The sequence below is a fragment of the Mixophyes fleayi genome, chromosome 2, assembly GCF_038048845.1.
Source record: "Mixophyes fleayi isolate aMixFle1 chromosome 2, aMixFle1.hap1, whole genome shotgun sequence".
NCBI lineage: Eukaryota > Metazoa > Chordata > Amphibia > Anura > Limnodynastidae > Mixophyes > Mixophyes fleayi.
In genome coordinates, this window is record NC_134403.1 from 199157846 (window position 1) to 199180060 (window position 22215).

Sequence of the window (22215 nt, forward strand, 5' to 3'; positions counted from 1 at the left end):
CTACTAACGTCCATCCTGATCTCCGTGTTCAAATCTGCCTTTCCATTATATCAGCTAGTCGCTGATTCATTGACCAAAGATTGCTGCAAGTCACTGACTTTCCTATTATTTATTGGCATTCTCTCTCCATCTGCTGTGATATTTGTCCGCTAGTCACCCCGCTACCAGAGGACCGTTGTGTGAACTTCACTACTCTGGTAAGCCCAGTCATCTGGTGAAATCCTGGGCAAGACTCCTAGTGCCCGTGACAGTAAGATCAGGCCATGACAGACCCAGGATCGGAACCAACAGCTATAGAGATGCTGCAGTATCTGGTCACCCGTATCGAACAACAAGATGTTCGCCAACAACAGTTGTTGCAATTTTGTCAGGCTTTAGCCTCCCAAGGAACCCCTGTGCAAAATGTAGCAGCAACCGTTGAGCTTCCAGTGTCTCCATCTCCTTCCCCAGTGCCATCCCAGGTGTCCATTGCTTCCACGCTACACCTGCCTACTCCTTCTAAATATGATGGAGATCCCAAAACCTGTAGGAGCTTTCTTAATCAATGCTCCGTTCATTTTGAACTTCAACCTCATAACTTCTCTACTCATCGTTCCAAAGTGGCCTACCTCATCTCTTTGTTTTCCGGACAGGTTCTCGCATGGGCCTCCCCTCTGTGGGAAAGAAATGACCCTTTATTGCAAGATAGTGCCTTGTTTATTTCTATGTTTCGAAGTATTTTTGACGAACCTGGTCGTGTTATCTCTGCAGCTTCCAGTATCCTCCGACTATGCCAAGGATCTCGGACTGTGGCTCAGTATGTCATTCAATTTCGGATACTTGCCTCTGAACTTCAGTGGAACACTGAGGCATTGATCGCCGCCTTCAAGCAGGGGCTTTCCGATAAAATTAAAGACGCACTGACCTCTCAAGAGTTACCCTCCTCCTTGGATGATTTGATTTCCCTTTGCCATCGTGTAGACATGAGATTTCGTGAGAGAGATTCCGAGAGAATAACTTCCTGCAAAGCGCCTTTTCGCTCAGTATCTCAAGTTCGTCATTCTCCACCTCCAGTAGAACCTATGGAGCTAGGTCGCTCTAAACTAACATCTGACGAGAGAGAACGAAGAGTGAAAAATAGACTCTGTATTTATTGCGTTGACTCTACTCACATGCTGAACTCATGCCCTAGGAAGTCGCGAAATGCCAGGCCCTAACCAGTTCTGGAGAGGTAAGGTTAGGGTCCCTGGAGTCCTCTCCATGTTCTATGAATGTGAAAGTTTGTGCTTTTGATGTCACCGTTTCCTTTGCTACCAAATCCTTTGTCTCTCAAGCACTTATAGATTCTGGAGCTGCTGGAAATTTTATCTCTAGTTCCCTAGTGAATCAATGGTCTCTACCAGTGATTTCCTTAAAGGTTCCCATTGCCGTAACTGCTATTGATGGATCACGTATAATTAATGGTCTCATTACTCAAAGTACGTCTCCACTGACTCTTCAAATTGTAGCCTTACATTAAGAATAAATTTCTTTATTGATCCTTCCTGTTACTACCAGGCCCATCGTACTAGGCCTTCCATGGCTTCAACTTCATTCCCCTCAGATTGACTGGAACACTCCTCAAGTCACTTCCTGGGGTCCCGAATGTCGTCATCATTGTCTCTCTCAAGTTGTTTCACTCAAAATACAGCAGTCGTCCATTTCACCATGTCCACCGGGCCTCCCTCCACAGTATGCTTCCTTTGCGGATGTGTTCGATAAGGTTCAATCAGAACGTCTTCCTCCTCATCAGGCATGGGATTGTCAGATTGACTTACAACCTGGCAAGAGTTGTAAGTCAATCGGATGGAGGCAAGAGCCTGTCCCCCTCCTCCTAGGGGCCGTGTGTATCCACTTTCATTACCTGAGACTCAAGCAACATCTGAGTATATTAAGGAGAACCTCCAGCGAGGATTTATCCGACCTTCTACCTCTCCCGCTGGAGCGGGTTTCTTTTTCGTAAAGAAAAAAGATGGATCATTACGTCCCTGTATAGATTTTCGTGGACTCAATGCCATTACCATCAAAAATCGGTACCCTATTCTATTAATTACTGAACTTTTCGATCCCATTAAGGGTGCCCGGATCTTTACCAAGTTGGATCTTCGAGGTGCCTATAATTTAATCTGGATCAAGTCCGGAGACGAATGGAAGACCGCTTTTAACACCAGGGATGGCCATTATGAATATCTTGTTATGCCCTTCGGGTTGTGTAACGCCCCCGCTGTCTTCCAGGGTTTCGTGAATAAGATCTTCCGGGACTTGCTGTATGTCTGTGTCGTCGTCTATCTGGACGACATATTAATTTTTTCCCAGGATCTGCCCACTCATCATCAACAGGTGGCAGAGGTCCTTTCCAGACTCCGAAGAAATTCTTTATTTTGCAAACTAGAGAAATGTTCATTCGAGTTATCCCAGATTCCATTCCTGGGATACATTGTGTCCGGAGTCGGTCTTAAGATGGATCCGGAAAAGGTGAACGCTGTATTACGTTGGCTCCAGCCAACTACTCTCCGAGCAATCCAAAGCTTTTTAGGATTTGCGAATTATTACAGACGCTTCATTCAAGGGTTTTCGTCCATTGCCTCTCCTATAGGGGCCCTCACCCGCAAGGGGGCTAACACTAAACAGTGGTCCTCCGAGGCCCTTCAAGCTTTTCAGTCTCTCAAAGAGTCCTTCTCTTCTGCTCCTGTTCTTCGACAGCCTGATGTGACGCTCCCCTTCTTCCTAGAGGTAGACGCCTCTAATGTTGGCTTAGGAGCCATATTATCCCAAAGATCGGAGCAACAAAAATTCCATCCTTGTGCCTTTTATTCCCGAGGTCTTCTATCCGCGGAGAGGAATTATACCATCGGGGACAAGGAGTTGTTGGCCATAAAAGCAGCATTAGAGGAATGGAGATATCTACTGGAGGGAGCTCGTCATCCTGTAACTATTTTTACGGATCACAAAAACCTGTCATACTTACAGTCAGCTCAATGTTTGAATCCCCGTCAAGCAAGATGGTCTTTTTTCTTTTCCCGTTTTGAACTTATTATAACCTTCAAACCGGCTGCCAAAAATAAAAAAGCAGACGCCCTGTCTCGGGCATTCGTGACATCCTCAGACGTTGAAGATGGTCCTAACCATTCTATATTAGATCCCAAGTGTGTGTCTCTGGCCACTTCGTCGACCAAGGTGCTACCATTTGGGAGAACCCTCGTGCCTCCATCTCTTAGGAGGAAAATATTGTCTTGGTTCCATTCTTCACGTTTTTCTGGACATTCGGGTGAACGCAAGACCTTAGAAATCCTTTCTCGAAGCTACTGGTGGCCCTCTATGAGGAAAGATGTCAAAGACTTTGTGGCCGCTTGTGAGCTGTGTTCCCAGTTTAAAACTCCCCGCAGAACACCAGCGGGATTACTACAACCACTACCCATTCCTTCCAAACCTTGGACCCATATTAGTATGGACTTTGTCACCGATCTTCCTCCAAGTAAAAAGTGTAATACCATCTGGGTAGTGGTGGATCGATTTTCGAAAATGGCACATTTCGTTCCTTTGATCGGTTTACTTTCTTCATCTACTCTGGCTGATCATTTCATCAAAGAGATTTTCCGAATTCATGGACGTCCTTCTGAGATTGTTTCGGATAGGGGAGTGCAATTAGTTTCCAGATTCTGGCGAGCCCTTTGTAAGACCTTGGGTATTCGGTTATCACTCTCATCTTCCTACCATCCTCAATCAAACGGACAGACCGAGAGAGTCAATCAAGATCTTGAAACTTTCATTAGGATGTTCTCCTCAGCCAACCAAGACAACTGGGTAGATTTACTCCCATGGGCTGAATTCGCCCATAACAACATGTATCACGAGTCATCTTCAAGAAGTCCATTCTTTGTGGTTTACGGGCACCATCCGTCTTTCCCGAAATTTCCTGCCCTCCCTCCCACCCAAGTTCCTGCTGTGGAGACTGTTTGTCATACCTTCAAATATATCTGGTCTCAGGTCAAAACCTGTTTAAAAAAGACATCTGCCAGATACAAGTCCTTTGCGGATAAAAAGAGGCCGGCTATTCCACCACTAAAGATTGGAGATCGTGTATTGCTTTCTACCAAAAATATTCGCTTGAAGGTTCCATCTATGAAGTTTGCTCCTCGTTTCATTGGTCCATATAGGATCATTCAAGTGATACATCCAGTATGCTTCAAACTTCTACTACCCAAGAACCTTCGTATCTCCAACGCCTTCCATGTGTCATTACTCAAGCCTCTTATCATCAACCGTTTCTCTGTTCCTCCTTCAGCACCTCGGCCAGTTCAAGTTCATCAAGAGGAGGAGTTTGAGATCACTCATATATTAGACGCAAAAATTTCGCGAGGAGTTCTTCGTTTCCTTGTGCACTGGAAGGGCTTTGGTCCAGAGGAGCGTTCCTGGATCCGGGCTGATGATCTCAACGCCCCAGCTCTCCTGAAACAATTCTATTCCCAGAATCCGGGCAAACCCGGCTTCATGTGTTCTGTGCCCACCTTTAAAAGGGGGGGTACTGTCACTCACCGGACTGTGAGTGCCTCTGCGCTGGTGCGTGGCTCCCTAGCCTTCCTGCCGGCACCTATCCTAAACCACGGCCGTCCGCCATCCTGATGGTCTGCGCATGCGCAGTTCCCAAGTACTCTTGTGACTGTTGCTTTTAATCCAAATTGGTTGATCAGGCAACTCCCTATTTAAAGCACCTGTGTGCATTACCTCATTGCCTGATCTTGGAGTCTCATTCCCTGTGAGTCTCTGAAGGTGTTTCCTGTGTTCTACTAGTGTCTTCAGTTTCCTGCTGATTCCTGATCTACTCATCGCTGGTTTCCATACCCGCTACTATCTCCTGTGTACTACTAGTGTCTTCAGTTCCTGTGGATTCCCTGTGCTACTCATCGCTGGTTTCCATACCTGCTACAGTCTCCTGTTTCCTGCTTGTGTCCTCAGCTGGACTCGGATTACCGGTTCTACACACCTGTGGTTCCTACTCTCGTCTCTGCCGTCCAGCGTCTCTGCAGTTCCTGCATCTCCCTGTGGACAGACTGTTCTACTGAATAGCGGTATGCCTATCTGTTATTGACTTTCTACGTTTACTCTGCATATCCGCTAGGACAAGTTTCGACGCTCAACAGCGGTATCCATACCCGCTATAGACTGTTATTGTTATGCTGCATACCTGTTTGGAATTACCGTATTACTCAGTCGTTATATGCATAACTGTGATTGACTATCCATTATTGGCCTGCATATCTGTGCTGAGCAAGTCTCTACCAAGCAGCGCCACACATACCATTATATAGACTTTGTTGGATACGCTGCATACCTATTGGGATCAAGTTCCCCTGTGCTCTCAGTGTCTGCATCCTATTATCTTTGTATGCTTCCACTCATCAACACTTGTACACCTCCTCACCTATTAAGCAGTGGTACAACTTGCTATACGCAGACCACTGACTTCCCCGCTTCCTACCTGCACCTGGACAAGTCTTCTCACCATAAGCAGTGGTACAACTTGCTATACGCAGACCACTGACTTCCCCGCTACCTACCTGCACCTGGACAAGTCTTCTCACCATAAGCAGTGGTACAACTTGCTGTACGCAGACCACTGACTTCCCTGCTACCTCCCTGCATCTACTCACGTCCATCCTGATCTCCGTGTTCAAATCTGCCTTTCCATTATATCAGCTAGTCGCTGATTCATTGACCAAAGATTGCTGCAAGTCACTGACTTTCCTATTATTTATTGGCATTCTCTCTCCATCTGCTGTGATATTTGCCCCGCTACCAGAGGACCGTTGTGTGAACTTCACTACTCTGGTAAGCCCAGTCATCTGGTGAATTCCTGGGCAAGACTCCTAGTGCCCGTCACATTAGGTTTGTGAAAGTAAAGTCACTTTTATTGTGTCTATGAGCTTTGGGCCTGCTGGTGGATCACATATTAACTTTAATGACCCGTCTGAGAGTAATGTTAATGGCTGCTAGATTTATTATTTATGGGACTATATACCTTTTACTTACAATTATTAGAAAATTTTAACCCATGGAGGTGTTCCATGTCCACATCAATTATTTTAATTCATGGAAGTATGATATCTTCTAATATCTATAATACTATACAATAAGGGATAAATTATACCTTAACATACACAATGTTTTGTTTTTATAGAAACACCAAAAACACCTACACATTTATACATATGTTTCTGGTGTTAACATTTAGCAATATATTTTTATTGACACATGCATACACATCATTCATCTTATTGTACGTTGGAAAGAAATGGTGGTCCTGATGCCCCTGCACAAGAAGGTCACATGAACAGCCGCAGCAGCTAACAATCATCATTATCAGTGTCTATTTATATAGCGCTACTAATTCTGCAGCTCTGTACAGAGAACTCACATTAGTCCCTGCCACGTTTGCAGTTTACAGTCTTAATTTCCTAACATACGCACACAGACTGAGAGAGACTAAGGTCAATTTAGTAGCAGCCAATTAACTTACTAATATGTTTTTGGAGTGTGGGAGGAAAGCCACGCAAATGACGTACAGTAAACAGACATCCCGGGATACACCTTACAATATACCGGCGGTTCCCAAACTGTGCGCCGCGGCTCCTAGGGGTGCCGGGGAGCTGTCACTGGGCTGCCGCGGGCCAAGCATTGAAAAAAAGAGCACAGAAACTTACCAATCCGCCGGGCGCCGGGACCCAGAAGCCTCATCTCTCCCGCAGCTGTCACTGAATATCGACGTCAGTGGGGCACAACGGGACAGGGGTGTAACAGGGGCAGAGGGAGCGTGACAGCTGGGGCACAACGGGACAGGAGTGTAACAGGGGCAGAGGGAGCGTGACAGCTGGGGCACAACGGGACAGGAGTGTAACAGGGGCAGAGGAGGGTGACAGCTGGGGCACAACAGGACAGGAGTATAACAGGGGCAGAGGAGGGTGACAGCGGGGCACAACGGGACAGGAGTGTAACAGGGGCAGAGGAGGGTGACAGCGGGGCACAACGGGACAGGAGTGTAACAGGGGCAGAGGAGGGTGACAGCGGGGCACAACGGGACAGGAGTGTAACAAGGGCAGAGGAGGGTAACAGGGGCAGAGAAGTGTGACGGGCGCACAATGGGACAGAGGAGTGTGACAGGGGCGCACAATGGGACAGAGGAGTGCGACAGGGGCGCACAATGGGACAGAGGAGTGCGACAGGGGCGCACAATGGGACAGAGGAGTATGACAGGGGCAGAGGAGGGTAACACCGTGCCTGGATGCAGAGGGGGCATTTTTGCATACATTTAAATAAGTATTTCTGTCCTGACCTAAATACTTATTACAATTTTTTGACCCAACTACTTCTAAAACAGGACTGCTCAATAATTATTTTGGAGGGGTGCCTTGAAAAAATTTGGAGACTCTAAGGGTGCCGCGAACTGCAAAAGTTTGGGAACCACTGCAATATACAGTATGTAATCAGTCTATTCTGACAGAAGATTTATATAAATATTGACAGAAACGTGTGGACATTGTCCAGTGTAATAAGTAATGAAAAATGTTTTAGTTAATCCTATGATCATATGTTCTGTTACATAGCCCTAATATAGATTGTATACGTTTCTGAAGTTCCTCCCTTCCATCCTGGTCATGAAACTCTTTGTAGACTTTTTTGTAAATTCCTTTTGGAATGCCATATGGAGTACATCAAAGTGCTGGACTGATAGAATCTCTATACCTGTAGCTGATTGGCTAATACAGAAGTTAGTGTTCAACTTGTCAAAATAATATATTTATATATTTTCTCTTTCTACGGGTCTTGGTTTTGAAGATTAGCTTTCTAATGTCTTAATATAATTCAGTTCTGTATGGGAAATTGTTTGTTCTTATTCAAGATTTTTTTGGCATTAACAAAGAAAGTGTAATTTCTGTAAAGTTTTCATTTCATGACTATGCTGTGATGGCCTGTTTACATGTTGTTTATAGTAAGGAAATAAACTCCATTGGTTTTTTTTAAGGACATAAATTTAATAACATATTTCAGGCTGAGTTTCTCAATTTAAGTTTAGAAATTCATTTGTCATCATGTTAATTATAAATACTTTATATGTACTTTGCTAGACGCAGACAGCAATTTATTTATTTTTACAAAACATACTGTATGTTACTTGGATAATATACACTGTTTGGGTAATTTATCAAAGTCTATGGACTACAAAATTCTTTGTAAAAATCCAATGTAGTTTACTTGTTAGAACCATTAATATAACTATTGTTTTTGGAAAATATGTTTTCTGTTGTCTACTGGTTAATTTTTATTGACTTTTCCAGAATCGTCAGCTTTTGAAGGATTCTACAACAATACATTTTTCTGGAGTCCTTTTTCTTCTTAGTGTTAAATGTCTTAAACATAACTTAACTAACATAACTAACTAGCAGTGATTTGTTCTGCCTCTGGACTAACTGTTTTGTCTACATACAGTACATGCTACATATACTTTTGTGAAGTCTGATCACCTTCTAAATAATAGAATGGTTATTCTATTACAGACTCTGAAGACTGGACTTACCATGGTTGGAAAGGTTGTTACCCAACTTACCGGTACACTGCCTGCAGGATCTTCAGATGAAGACTTGTCAACACACAGCAATACCAGACGTAGTCCACTTTTTCCTGGAGTTATCACAATTATTGACACAGAGACTGTTGCTGAGGGGCAGGTAAACCACTCTTTAAACTTGCAACATTGTAGTCATTATTTGAATTTTATTATTCTGTGTCAAAAGCTGTTTCATCTCAGATGGTTATAACATGCGTAAGTAGGCAGAGCGTTGAATGGGTTTGTAAGTAAAGGTCATGATTTACATTTTTGTTGTGGAGGGCACAAAGAAATAGCTAAAGATTAGGGGGCATATTTAATTAGCATAAGCGGCTGAGATCACACATTGCTGCACTGGTCCTGGCACCGCAACATCATGGGTTTCTTTGCATAGGGGTGCGCACAGAATTCCACAATGTTGCGGTGCCATAATGGCACTTTACCCACGCGGCCACGAATTCTAATTGAATACCCTCCAAATTGTTTACATGAGCCTTACTACAAAATTTGGGATGAAAAGAAAGTCACTAAAGTGTAATGCCAGTTGGCCCTCTTCATACACCAAATACTCACAACCCATACCAAAACTTGTTATTCAGGTTCCACCATCCTGTTATTCTACACACATCTATAGGAAATCTACCCACATTACTTATAATACACATAAATTCATTTATATAGTGGGGACACATTCAAATCTAGCAATGATACTAATAACTTAATTGTACATATACTTGCCTCATACACTGTGTATATAAAAATTAATAATAATAATAATAATAATACCCTGGTAAAGGAAGCATAAAAAGTATGGTAGACATAACTTTTTTGGACCAATGTAATTGCAATACACCTATCTTGTAGTGAAGGCACAATTATAAAGTTGGGAGGAGGAGAAGGATGAGCAACCATGTAAGTAATTCACTGATAGCAATAATTGCTAGAAGTTATTGCAACTTACGTCACACAACCTGTCACTTTGTCACGCGCAGTGTGATGCTGCAGCCATCTTATTTCCAGACCACAGTTTACACATATTTAAAATTTAGATCTGAACTACACATTTTTTAAAAACCGCGCGCACAGTGGCTCACCAGCAGATATTGGGTCTGTCTCTGGACACTCCCTGTGGGTATGGAGGTATATTACTCAAGCTCTGAAATGTTAAAAACATAGAATCTTGGAAGTGTTGTAACTGAGAAACAGGTGATTTATATGTCTGGAATGTCAGTAGTATTTGGAGGAACATGTACAATGATATCAGTTTTTTTTTTTATAGATGTGGCAAGACAGGAAAGAGAGAAGTGAAATCAAGTTAAAAATCTGATATCATATGAAAAAGCTTCCTCGTCCAACTGGTTTTCCATTTAGCGGCATGGAAAGCTGTTTGTTCTACTAGTTTAAATCTGATAATGTTGACTGAATGATGTGGGAGAGGGCTCCACCAGGCACACAGCTGCCCCACTATAGCAATAAGTTAGTAGGACCTAATTCATTCTACCTGCTAAAATGCAAAATATGTTTTTTTATTAAGTAATTTAATAATTAGAGTGCAAGAAACTACATTTAGAAAGTTTTTAAACAATAAAATTGGCCTTTACTATAATGCCCCGGGATGGGGTTCTTGTATGAGTAAGCTTTATCTTTAAGTTTCTTGCTGCATGTGCAACTTAGAGGAAATATTGGTGGGTGTTCTAGGGGGATGATGCCCCACCAAACTTGTTGGTAATGAAATAGATGATTGTGTAAATATTTAAAAGGTGTAAATTCCCTTTAAGTTTACAGTTCAGCACTGTCATTTGTTCTCCACATCGACTCTATAGAAGTCATGCATCTAAAAAAAACATTGTTACCACCTTTTACAAAGTTCATACAAAACAACAATCTTTTGACCAACATTGCTCTGTGACTGGATCATATAGCTCACTATGCATTTTTTACCTTTGCAATCTCGCTGGACCAATATGCAATATGTAACACTAACCTCATTTCTCAAACTCCCACTATTACCCAGTATTGTTTTATTACTGTGTTTGTTCCCAATTGTAAAGCGCTACGGAATTTGCTGGCGCTATTTAAATAAATGTTGATGATAATGTTGTTGAAATAATGGTAACAGATTTAAGGGTATCATAAAATGCTGAGCTGTTTTTTATTTTCTCATGTTTTGTAGTACAATTTTTATGTGAAGTTAGGCAGATCTTAGACACCATAAACTTATGTTGTTCTGATCATTGATTGCCTGTATATATAGAATAATTGTAAGACTGTTATTACATTATAAGAGGGATGAAACTGCCCTAAGCCATATTTTTCTTTTGGAGACTTTACAAGTTGGAACATTATTTAGAAGTACCTTCCCTTGTCTACATTTTAAATAGGAACACTCTTAATCCCAGCCAATTACATTGTCTTTAGCCTTCATCTTGTTTTATAAAGAACGTTTACAACTGCTATTTATTTGAATTACTTTTTTTAAAATCCTTAATTGACTTTACTAGGATTTGAACCTGTGAACTCTAACACGGCAACAGTGGATGATAAATTACTTAGCCAAACTTTGTTTATTTTACGTTAATGCAACTCTTTGTTTAATCTCACAGAGGGCATGAACTGGCCCTTAATGCTCTCTTTGGAGTACATACTTAAAATAATTATAGGGGCTTTGTATATACTTTCTTTGTTATGATAAAAAAAAAATAGAATACATTCTGGTACGTTTTTGAACATAGCCCTTAATGTGTTATGCTTTCAAATTTCTGGCTGATTCTTTCACTTATTCATACAAGTCCCCATATTTATTTCGCTGTTTCTATTCTTGTTGAACAACAGCCCCCTTTTCCTTATATAGATTTATCTGCTTTTACAATCAGCAGTATGATTTCCACTCACCATAGCAATTATATTAATCCCTGTTATTGGAGCAGTTAAAACATGCCTGCTGAGAGTGAGCCACATAGCATAATCAATGAAAGATATAGCTTACTCCCTCTCCATTGCAGATTACTTGTGATTACTGCACAGTGAATACATAGGCACCCTCCACACATTAACAACTCACTGAAATACATGATAATTGCAACATTATTAATATTACACTGCTTACATCAGTGATGAGCGACCACAGGCGCATCTCTCTATTCTTTAAAAGGGCTGCACATTACTTTTAAATTCAAGTATTAAAAAACAGCCTCAAAACAACCTTGGCATACCCACATCACTCAACCAAGAAAACAAAGCAGAGAATAAGTCAGATCGGAAGCATCTAGCTGGGGGCCACAGGTGAATGCTCGCCGAGCCGCTGGTGGGCCGCGGCCTGCTGTTGCCCACCACTACCTTACATTGATTGAACTGTACAAAATAGTCAAATTAGTTGCTAAGTTCATTTTTATTTATTTTTTACAAAAATAAAAATGTAAATTTATCTGGTGTCTGCTGATTGAATGAATATTTTATGCTGCCATACCCTTTTGTATTTATAGTCTAGTGATATACTCCTCAACAAGCACTATGTACACACTGCATCTGGTACTTTGGTTGAGAATTATTTTGAGTCTTCCAGAGTTACGTGATCATGTAATATAGAGTGCACCTATGTCTAATAAGACTCCTACAGGCTCAAGCAAGGTATCCCATGTCCCCCAATCTCCCAAGTGTTATAGCACAATTTATCATGATTTAAATGTGTTTACAGTATGTAAGACAGTATGCTCTCACAATAAAATATGGGAACAAAAAAGTTAAATACATAGAAACATGTACACAAAATTATTATGGACCAAACCACCTTTGGTGTCCCTTTTAACATTAGAAGCCACATAATAATACAAGGGATACGTACAGATATTTCTGGTATTGCACTAATTGTATAGACAGAACAAAGTGTGCCATCATCTTTAATTTCATATTAACAAAAGAAAGCTCTTTTATTTGGGAAAAAATAATAATTTGGATAGGTTATATGAGGGTTCCAGAAGAACCTCAACACTTTTCAACGTTGTGTTGATAGCTTCTGGGAGGAGGAGCATGCTATTTTTTTCTGTACTGACAAGCATGGCACTGGTTTTTACTATAGCAAAGTGACCGCACACTCATGGTCTCCTGGAGACTATCAAGCCAAAGTGGTTATGTATGTTGTTTGTAGGATTACAAGTCCTAGCAGATCCTGGATGAAAGGGCATGCTTTTGCGTGTAGTTCTGCAAGTGCCAGAATGCATTGGCAGCCATGGGTATGCTGGCACTTGTAGTATTACAAGCACCAGCATACATAACAAATTTAAGGATAGGCTATCTGCTCTAGTGCTGGAATGTCTTTTTTGGGGGAGAAGGGGAGCACACATTTTTTCCTTTTTTTAAATGATTTGTTTATTTAAAAAAATCAATACAGATGGAAGTAATCAGCTTGATTATCATGGCTGTCATCTCTGCCTCCTGATACGCTTAAAGCGTACCATACTTGTTTAGCTTAGGATACACTTTAAGCGTATTATACCCTACCATGCACATTGAACGTAGTGCGCAGACTCGGAGGCAATAGTAAGGTTATCATCAGCTATTCTGTTTAAAGCTGCAATATTCTGTGTTTTGCTTGAATGTTTCTGCTCTGTGGCTGCCAGATTACAATTACTTTACTTTCTTGAAACACAGATGATTCGCCCATCCTTATAACTTTGCACAATTTCAGTACATCACTACAGTATCGGTTTTCACATACTGCACAATTTATTGTTATTTTGTTATGATAATTCAATAAAAACAAAAATAACATCTAAAGCATGCACTATTGCTGCATTTTATAAAGCTTAAGAGGGACAAAGTCAGGGCCAGGGTGTTTATAAATCACAGTGCACATTAACATGACACATTGACAGCCTCTAGTGTGAAGTGTCACTTGTGTTCTTTCTCACCCTGCTCAATATTGGGATTGATTTATGATGACCATTTCCAGTGTCTTATTACATTTACTAATTTGCATCATAGCCAGAATTTCTAAAAACAGTTCTGATGGGGAGTGCAAATTGACATAGAATTAGACTGTCATTACATACAACAACACAGCCTGGCTAAAGAAATTAGTATGATACATTTTAGCATACTCACCATATCAACAGATGCATTTAGTTAGATTGTCTATATTTTGTAGGTGTCTTAATTGCCCCAATCTCCTGTATCTGAAATTAATTGTCATTCCTAATGTAAGTAACAACCTGTGACTAAAAGTGCAGCTACATGTAAATAAATTGCAGTGTTTGGTATATAGTAAAATATAGGTTTGCAGGCAACAATTTGCATTGTCAAAACTCTTACAGGCTTGGCTAACCTGTGGTACTCCAGGTGTTGTGAAACTACAAGCCCCAGCATACCCTTCCAGCAATAAGCTGCTATATATTGGCAAAACATGCTGGGGCTTGTAGTTTCACAACATCTGGAGTGCCACAGGTTAGCCAAGCCTGCGTTTAGAGCAGGGGTGTCCAACCTTTTAGCTTCCCTGGGCCGCATTGGAAGACGACGAGTTGGTTTGGGCCGCACATAAGATACAATAACGATAGCTGATCATCCAAAAACCATAGAAAACATAGTTAACATATATATATATATGAGAAAAAAAGTGATATATATATATCACTTTTTTTTCAAATCCCCCTATACTTACCTTTCAATCGCCCTGTTCAAAAAAATCCTCTCTAGTTATTATACTATAGTCACTTTTTGTATTGTTTCGATGCAATATCAATAAAGTGCATTTAAGCCAGGCATTGTATATCAGGGTGCCCTGACCAGGCCTGCGGTACCTGACATATACATCACTGTGACCCCAAATTGTGACCTGTTTTGCTAATTACACCACTATGTTAGTTAAGGGATAACAACTTATACTGGGCCAAAGAGAATAATATATAATGCCCCATTAGTATTACAAGTAGAAGTATGTAGCAGGGAGATAAGGTCCATGATGCTCCAGGACCAGGTGACTTTTATTCACTGGTCAGCGTCCCTTGAAATAATAAAAAAAAATCCCCCTTAACTTACCTTTTAATCGGCTTGTTCGCCTGTTCTCTTCTCTTCTTTTCTCCAATTCTGTGCTGCTGATTGTTCTTCTCGCGCAGGTGACTCCTCTGTGCTGTGCTCCACAATGGATGTTGGGCGTGATGACATCACGCCCCCCGACATTCACTGCGAGCTCCGCACAGAGTAGGAGACAAGGGAGGGAGCAGGAGTACCAGCTGACGTGACCGCGTGAGCGCAAGGTAAGTGTTTTCCAATATATTTTTTGCAGGATTTTTTTTTCTCATTAACAGTGCTGCCCCCTTGCCACAACCAAAACTCCTTCTGGGCCACATTTACAGGAGTGCTGGGCCGCAGGTTGGACAACCCTGGTTTAGAGCATAATATACTTCTGATATGCTTCTTTTCAATCGAATATAGAACTGAAGTTATCCCAAATCGATTTACTCCATCTCTCCCTGACATTTGTCTCATACTTGCTAAGTATTGTTACTACATTTTAGAGGTACCATGACTGCTTCATAGGGAGTGGGACTAACTTTTATATTAGTTGGTATAACTGGATTTTATTTTATTTTTTTGTTTTGTTCTCTTTCAGTATAGGTAGGAATTTCCTTCTGAGCATTTGATAGGGAAAGCAGGCAAAACAAAACTAAAATACACCTTACACTTAGGACCTTACCCACTTTAAATGCTGTGCTTGATTTCCATTTTTAAAGCAAGTGTATGAAAATAAAACACATTCTGTTCTATGTGTCCATACACATATGCATTCATACTTGCATTTATGTTGTGACACTTTTCTTTGGACACTGTTTGATCCATTTCAGTGCTTTCAAAGCATGTCACCACACTTGAAAAAGTTCACTATTCTCTATGGGATTGCATTGTGTACATACTTTACTTAATCTATACAAGTGATTTTGATATAAATTACTATTATTTTTCCAAACACACTAGGCTGCCTCTTAATAGATTATAAGGAACAATAAAACAAAAGAATTGAAAAAATTTTTTTTTTTTTTTTTATTATTATTAGTGTTGTCTATTTTGTTTAGCTATCATTTTTTAAACTTTTTTCTTCTTAAGACTTTTTTCATTTTTTTTCTCCCCACAATAGGAGTCACAAGTTTAATTTTATTATAATCATTTTTATTATTTATTCAATTGATGGCAAGTTATTTTTTTTTCTTCATTTTGGAGCGTGTTATCTTTAACTGCTATTCAATTCAATTTTTAACGCACCATTTTTTTTTGTCTAACCTGGCGGAAAAAAAATAAAACTGGCGGTCAATTGAATTCCCCTGTGTCCAGGATATCTAACTGCTGCTGATTTTTCCCGGCTGTCAATAGATGCCAGTCTGTTGGTCCACAGAGCATATATATAAATATTTATCTTTTGGTAGGAACAGTTATTACATTGCAAGGTCTATTAACACAACCTATGATCAGGCATGTAACATAAGGTAGTGTTGGAGGTCTGGCTATAAAACAAGTTACATTATTTCATAAACAAGTACTACATCCTAAATGCTGTAGTTGTCAACGACCTCCCAGTTGTCTTGAAAGCTTTTCTAGATGTTCACTCCTAGCTTTGGCTGTTTGACATTTCCTCCACCATTATTTTATTCCTACTTTGCATAATTTATCTTGTATGTCTCTGTATGCCACTTCCCCTTTCTTCCTTTTCGATTGTTGACAACCACTGCCCCCCTTGTAGCCCAGGCACATGTGATGTGCGACAGAACATTAAATGGAGTTAAATGGAGTTAACTTCTGTGGAATGGACTCCACACTTCCCACCTTTCAGATCCCCTGCTTTAGTTCTCTTTTGTCACGGATTCAAAATCAGGTTGGTGTGTCATTATCGCATGGGGACCCCTGCCGTGTGTCCCCCTGCTATAGTGCCACCCATCATGGCTGGTTTGCCTAGTGCTAGTTGATTGAAAATTGGGGGGGAGGGGGCCCACACAAAGTTTTCCCCGATCTCCACGCAACCAGCAGTAGACTGGCACCACTAGAGCTAATAGTGCTCGAACGGAGGGACCTATGTTAACACTTTTGACAGCTGCCGGACCTCTGGCTCTATAGACAGATGTGTTTACTAATCACGCAGCTAGGAAGCAGCGTTTTGTGTATGGGATTTTTAACCTAACCACAGGAGGCTTTGCTAAATACGGGAGAGTTAGCTAAACACAGGAGTGTTTGACATCGCAGCAAATCGCCAGAGATGATCAGCAATTTTAAAGATCAGAGTAAAAATTGTAGCTTAATACATCTGGCGGCTTGGGGCCTGAAATCGTGGGTTATCAACCGAGATTTGAAATCGCTGAAAAAAACCAACCTTGCTACATTTACCCCCAGGTGCGCGCATGCTCAGTTCAGACCAGCAAGTGAATGAAGGGAATGAAAACCAAGGGAAACAGGTATGAACAGAGACCAGAATGAATGGTTAACTGGTGCGATGTGTGACACCCTTAATAACTTTTTTCTTGCTACTATGACTTTCTCTTCGTACCCTTTGTTAGAGTGGCTGATCCCCAGAGCTCTTTATTCCAAAGCTAAAGTTCCTTAAAGTTCCCTAAACCAGCCCTTCATGAATCTTAAGGTTGTCTTGCTAAGTGTAAACTGCCTCAATACTCCCCAAAAGCATACTATGGTATGTACTTTAAACACCAGAAAGTGAGGATAGCGCTTCTCAAAAAAAAAAAATTTGTTCCATAACCACCCTCCATAAACATTCATAAACAAATCTTTCCCACAGGCTTGCTATGTATCCAGAAATCCAAAAGAGCATAGATATTACTGGACAAGTCCAATCATTCTGCACTCAGAAGCACGAGATATGGCTTTGTTGTTGGCACTATGGATAGGCGTCCAATCATGTTCGTCGTTGCTTATGCTCCAAATATGGGACAGTGTGATTTCCTTAAAGAGCTTTTCTTAAAATTTTAAAACTATCCTAGAACTTAATTTGGACAGAGCAGGCTCCACCAAATTATTTGTGGGTCATTCCAGGGAATCACACAATTTAATAATCTTATTAAAACTTCAGAATCTTTACAATTTATAGAGAGTTTTCTATCCTCTGGTAAGCTCCCATTCTCCCCACAGCAGATATTACTCAAAAAGCAATATATTTAATCCATGTGGTGAACAAGCTACTCCTACGTGGCCTTGGATGCTGAAAAGACATTTAATAGGGTATCTTAGGGCTTGCACTCTTCAAGCCTTGGTAGTCATGGCCACTATGTGTGGCGTAGCATCTTATAACCCCACTACAAAGGTTTTGGCTTCTCTTTTTCTAGTTCGCCATCAGAAACGGCACAAGACAAGGTTGTCCCTTGTCACACTTATTGTTTAGACTGCTCACGGAACCACTGGATACTAGACTACGTGGAATTAATGGCGGGTCACTGGTATTTAAGTCATTTGAATATAGGTGACGTATATGAAATTAACTGACTATGATGTGGCTTTCCAGTTTTAACTTTAAGCTGCTAGAAATAAGGTAGACTTTTTAAAGAGCTATATTAGCTTTTTATTTAATTTATTTTTTTGAAAGTGTTAAGTGTTGATATCCTTTTTCTAGTCTGAATGTCAGTGATACCACATTGCAACTTTTTAAATTAGCCCCATAGTCAAAAATACCCTGCACTAATTCTCTGACCATCTATTTTTTCTATGCACTAAGTAATCAGCCTGTACCTACTTATATTATGATACTCACTTTAAAAGTAAGTCACTGACATTCATAGCTATTATATAGATAAGAATAAGATAAGATGAAGCTCACCTATTATGAGACACAGTTCAGAAAACATGTGCCCAAGTCTAGCTTTGCTACAAACATCAATTCTCATAAATTTACCTGAATCAGCAAGAGGCAGAGATAGGTTTTCTAGTTAATGCAGCCTAGTATAAATCTGTTATTTATAGACTTATAAATACACGCATATAACAATTGTGGCAAGAGCCCGCTACTGCTGAAGCACATGCAAACAACTTCTTCCTTTTTATGTAGTTTTATTGTCAGGATGGTAAATGTTTTGACACCGTACAGATTTCACAGCAATACTTGGAGACCCTAAACGCTAGCTAGACATAGCTCAGCTCTCTCAAGACCAGCCAGCTTACCCAGCGTTGATCTCAGTGCACAAATGATATAAACAAGCTTTTATACCTGATACTCCTCCCCCAGCCTTAGCTTGATGGACAGGTGACACACCCACCTTCTCTTTATAAGGAAACGCCCATCACTGGCTCTGTTATTCAAACAGACACACCCTGTCTGTTTGCTGAGAGGAAGGATTTCAAGTCATGTAAGTTAAACCAAATTTAAACTATTGCTTTTCATACATAGGTCTTTACATTCAATCTAGGTGCATTACTGCACAAATGTTTTACTCTACTTCCCTGCTTTCTCTGCATATTGCCAGCTAAATGCCTCCTTATGTTACACAATACAATCATATATTTTTGTTCATTTTTATTTTACTGTTCTATTTTTATTATTAATTTAAAATTGATATATAGCAGACTGTAATAGAGCAGAAGTTGTTTTTAAAACTGTAAGCTTTGTATAGCCAAATTTCTTAAACGCTGGACATTATTTATCTATAAGAAGCACCTATCTAGCTTTTGTTACTTTTGTAGACACAGCTTCCATTGGGAAGCATTAACAATTGACTTGCTGAATAAGGCTTCTCCCGATTGCCAGGAGAACCTACTCTTCTTAAACAATCAGCCCATGTTCATATTTAGAGATTGTTTCTGCTGGTTGGGATAATTCCTTATGTGCCTGTCCAGTGACCTTGCATTGGTATGTCAGAGAAAAAAAACATTCGTCATAGATTGTCACATGACAAAGTGAATCCACAATGGATACCACAATGTTAGAAAATAGAAATGTAAAAATAACATAAGCCATTGTTCTCCCAGCACAACCTTTACAATGGCCATCACACTAAAGATTGGCTTGTCAGATTTGTTTTACAGCAAACTAAAATATGGAATGAAAATGGAATGAATACATGTTTAAACAACTGTAAAATATATTGTCTTAAGCTTGCTCAGAATAGGCAGAATAGGCATTTCTTTTTGCCCAAAATTCGCAAATCACTGAAAAATTTAATTTTTTTAACTTTCTTCTTGTGAATCATGGTTTGCATTAATTTCCTTCAGTTTTGTGGATCACAGCTCCAGTTGCCTCACCCACTTTTTATTTGTATCTCTGGTGGGCAGCAGAACACAGAGTGAACAGAGAGTGAAAGATAGGGAGGGTGGTTAAAAGTTCAAATATAGGTGTCTTTTTTTTTTATTTCATTTTGAATACAATTTTTCAAATACCCTAGAACAAACCCAGAAAGATAACTAATGGTTACGGCATGCTCAGTGCAAAATTCACTGTCCTCGTTATCTACAGATCATATGGACTTCATGAAATCACCAGTAAATTACAGATTATTGTACATTTGCACATAGACCCTGCCGGAGCCTATACATTTGTTTTCCTGTTGCTTACCACAGCTTGTTTACAGGTCATGCAAAACTCTGAAATCCTTCGCTTGACTGCTGTTTCTCCTATTCTCTCAATTCTGCAAATTTTGCAGTTGAGAAAATCAAGTACAAAGTAATAATTTGCAGGCCCAGTTGTTGTGATTTCAAATTAATGTGTTGACTCCCATGAAGCCACCCTTCAGCCATTGCCCCAGGTTCCAGTGCAGGAGACGTTTTGGGCTAGCACTCAGTCTTACCCATGTTTGGCTCAATGTTTCCTGATTTTTCTAGGTGAGGTCCATGATGTAATCCACAGATCCGCTAAAGCTGGGTTTGATGCTCACTTTACTGAAGGAGAAGACCAAGACCAAGATTTATCAAGCTGAGAATTTTCCGGCGGGTTTGAAAAGTAGAGATGTTGCCTAGGGAAACGAATCAGATTCTAGCTATCATTTTGTAGAATGTACTAAATAAATAATAGCTAGAATCTGATTTTCAAACCCACCAAAAAACTCTCAGCTTGATATATTTACCCCTCTGGTGTGGCTGGATCACTTACTGTAAAAATGTATTTTAATTAGTGCCGCAGTGCACTGCTGTATAGCATTGCAAATGTACTGATTTGTTATATAATGTTGTATTTCTGTATTGGAAATCTATTGATTTCTGATGCAGTAGCCATATGTTGGAGGGAAACTGTTTTGTAACTTCTAAAGGCAGGCTAATTGCATGCTAATTAAGTATTTTTTATCTCAATGACCAAGACCTCTTTTAGCTTGAATTACATTTCCATCCTCTGTAGTTTTCATCCTGTGTTTTAGAACCTGTCTGAAAATACAACCAGCAAGTAATTTAGCAATTCACAGTTCGATGTAAATTTTGTTAAAGTTTAAAACTACGTTATCTCAAGTCTAAAGAATATTACATCCTAATGCTAAATATCTGATGTAATATCTCAGACTTGTGGTGTCACGTAGGAAGGCGGCTGGCTTATCTCTTGCCAACATGTGTCAAAATTTGTACAAAAAGAGCCCTGTTTGACCATGATATGGTATTATAGCATCTGAGCTTCTAGAGATCGCTAGTATGTCAAATTAGCGTGTAAATGTCCTTGTCAGGACTATTGAGCAATAAAAGATCTCAGTTTGAAGATTCTGCGTGAGACTATTACCTTCCCATGCTAGAAATCCATGCAGTGGAGGTCTATTGTGGGGTGGCACCAGAGGACTGTGCAGACTATGACATGGTAAAAAGGGCTCTCCATAAGCACCATGTTATTACCCTAGAAACCTACCGGCAGACGTTTTGGGACTTGGCTAAAAGCCCTCACATCATGAATTTATAACAAGCTGCAGCAGTTGGCAATGAGATGGATTAATGGATCTGGATCCAAGTCCTGGATGAATTAGTGGACTTAATTTGTAGAGAACAGTTTCACCACCAGTGCGCACCAGAAGTGAAGGAATGGGTATTAAACTGTAACCCAGCAACCATGAAAAAAGCAGCCCCGTTGACCGGTCAGTCTAGCAGCCAACCCCAAAGGACTGTACAAACAGGGGAACACGGTCATCTGTTCATCATTCCCCGAAGCAAGTACCCATAAAGCCTTCTAGTCCTATCCCTTGAAGTTATCAGAGACCACCGGAGCCCCGGCTGGAGAGAGATTGTTATGGCTGCAGGAAAATCGGTCATCTGAGAATGAACTGTCCCACAACCCAAACACCCCAGACTCAGGCCTGTAATCCGAGTTTTAGAACTCAACCGAGAAGCGTGGCAGTGAGGAAAGTGACTCAGTGGAGAGTGTCACTTGTTTGAACAAAAGACCCCCCTAAAAACATGTGGCGGAACCTGCAGCCAGTCCAAGTGGGACCCAGGCAGAGCGAAAGACTTAGAGACTCAGGGGCCTCAATCACTGTAGTGAGCCTCCATCTTATTGATCCTGCAGCAGTATTGCAAGGTCCCACTGCCAAGGTTACTGTGTCATATGGACTGGAAAGGAAAGTGCCTCTAGCAAGGGTCTATCTTCTGGTGAGATGGCCAGGAGTTGCAAGATGTTGCCTTTATGAATGACCTCCCCAGTGATTGGTCAA

General features: G+C 40.6%; 1 protein-coding gene across 10 annotated transcripts in view; it reads left to right on the forward strand.

Moving 5' to 3' along the window:
- BCAS3 (BCAS3 microtubule associated cell migration factor) overlaps positions 1 to 22215 on the forward strand; it is a 1120339-nt gene that overhangs the window by 245479 nt on the left and 852645 nt on the right. For all 10 annotated transcript variants that reach the window (XR_012688055.1, XM_075195324.1, XM_075195323.1 and 7 more), the window contains one exon: positions 8571 to 8741. Coding sequence is in view for 9 of the 10 variants with exons in the window: in XM_075195324.1 (XP_075051425.1) it covers positions 8571 to 8741 (171 nt within the window). In the remaining variant the exon portion in view is untranslated. The remainder of the gene's footprint in view (positions 1 to 8570; positions 8742 to 22215) is intronic.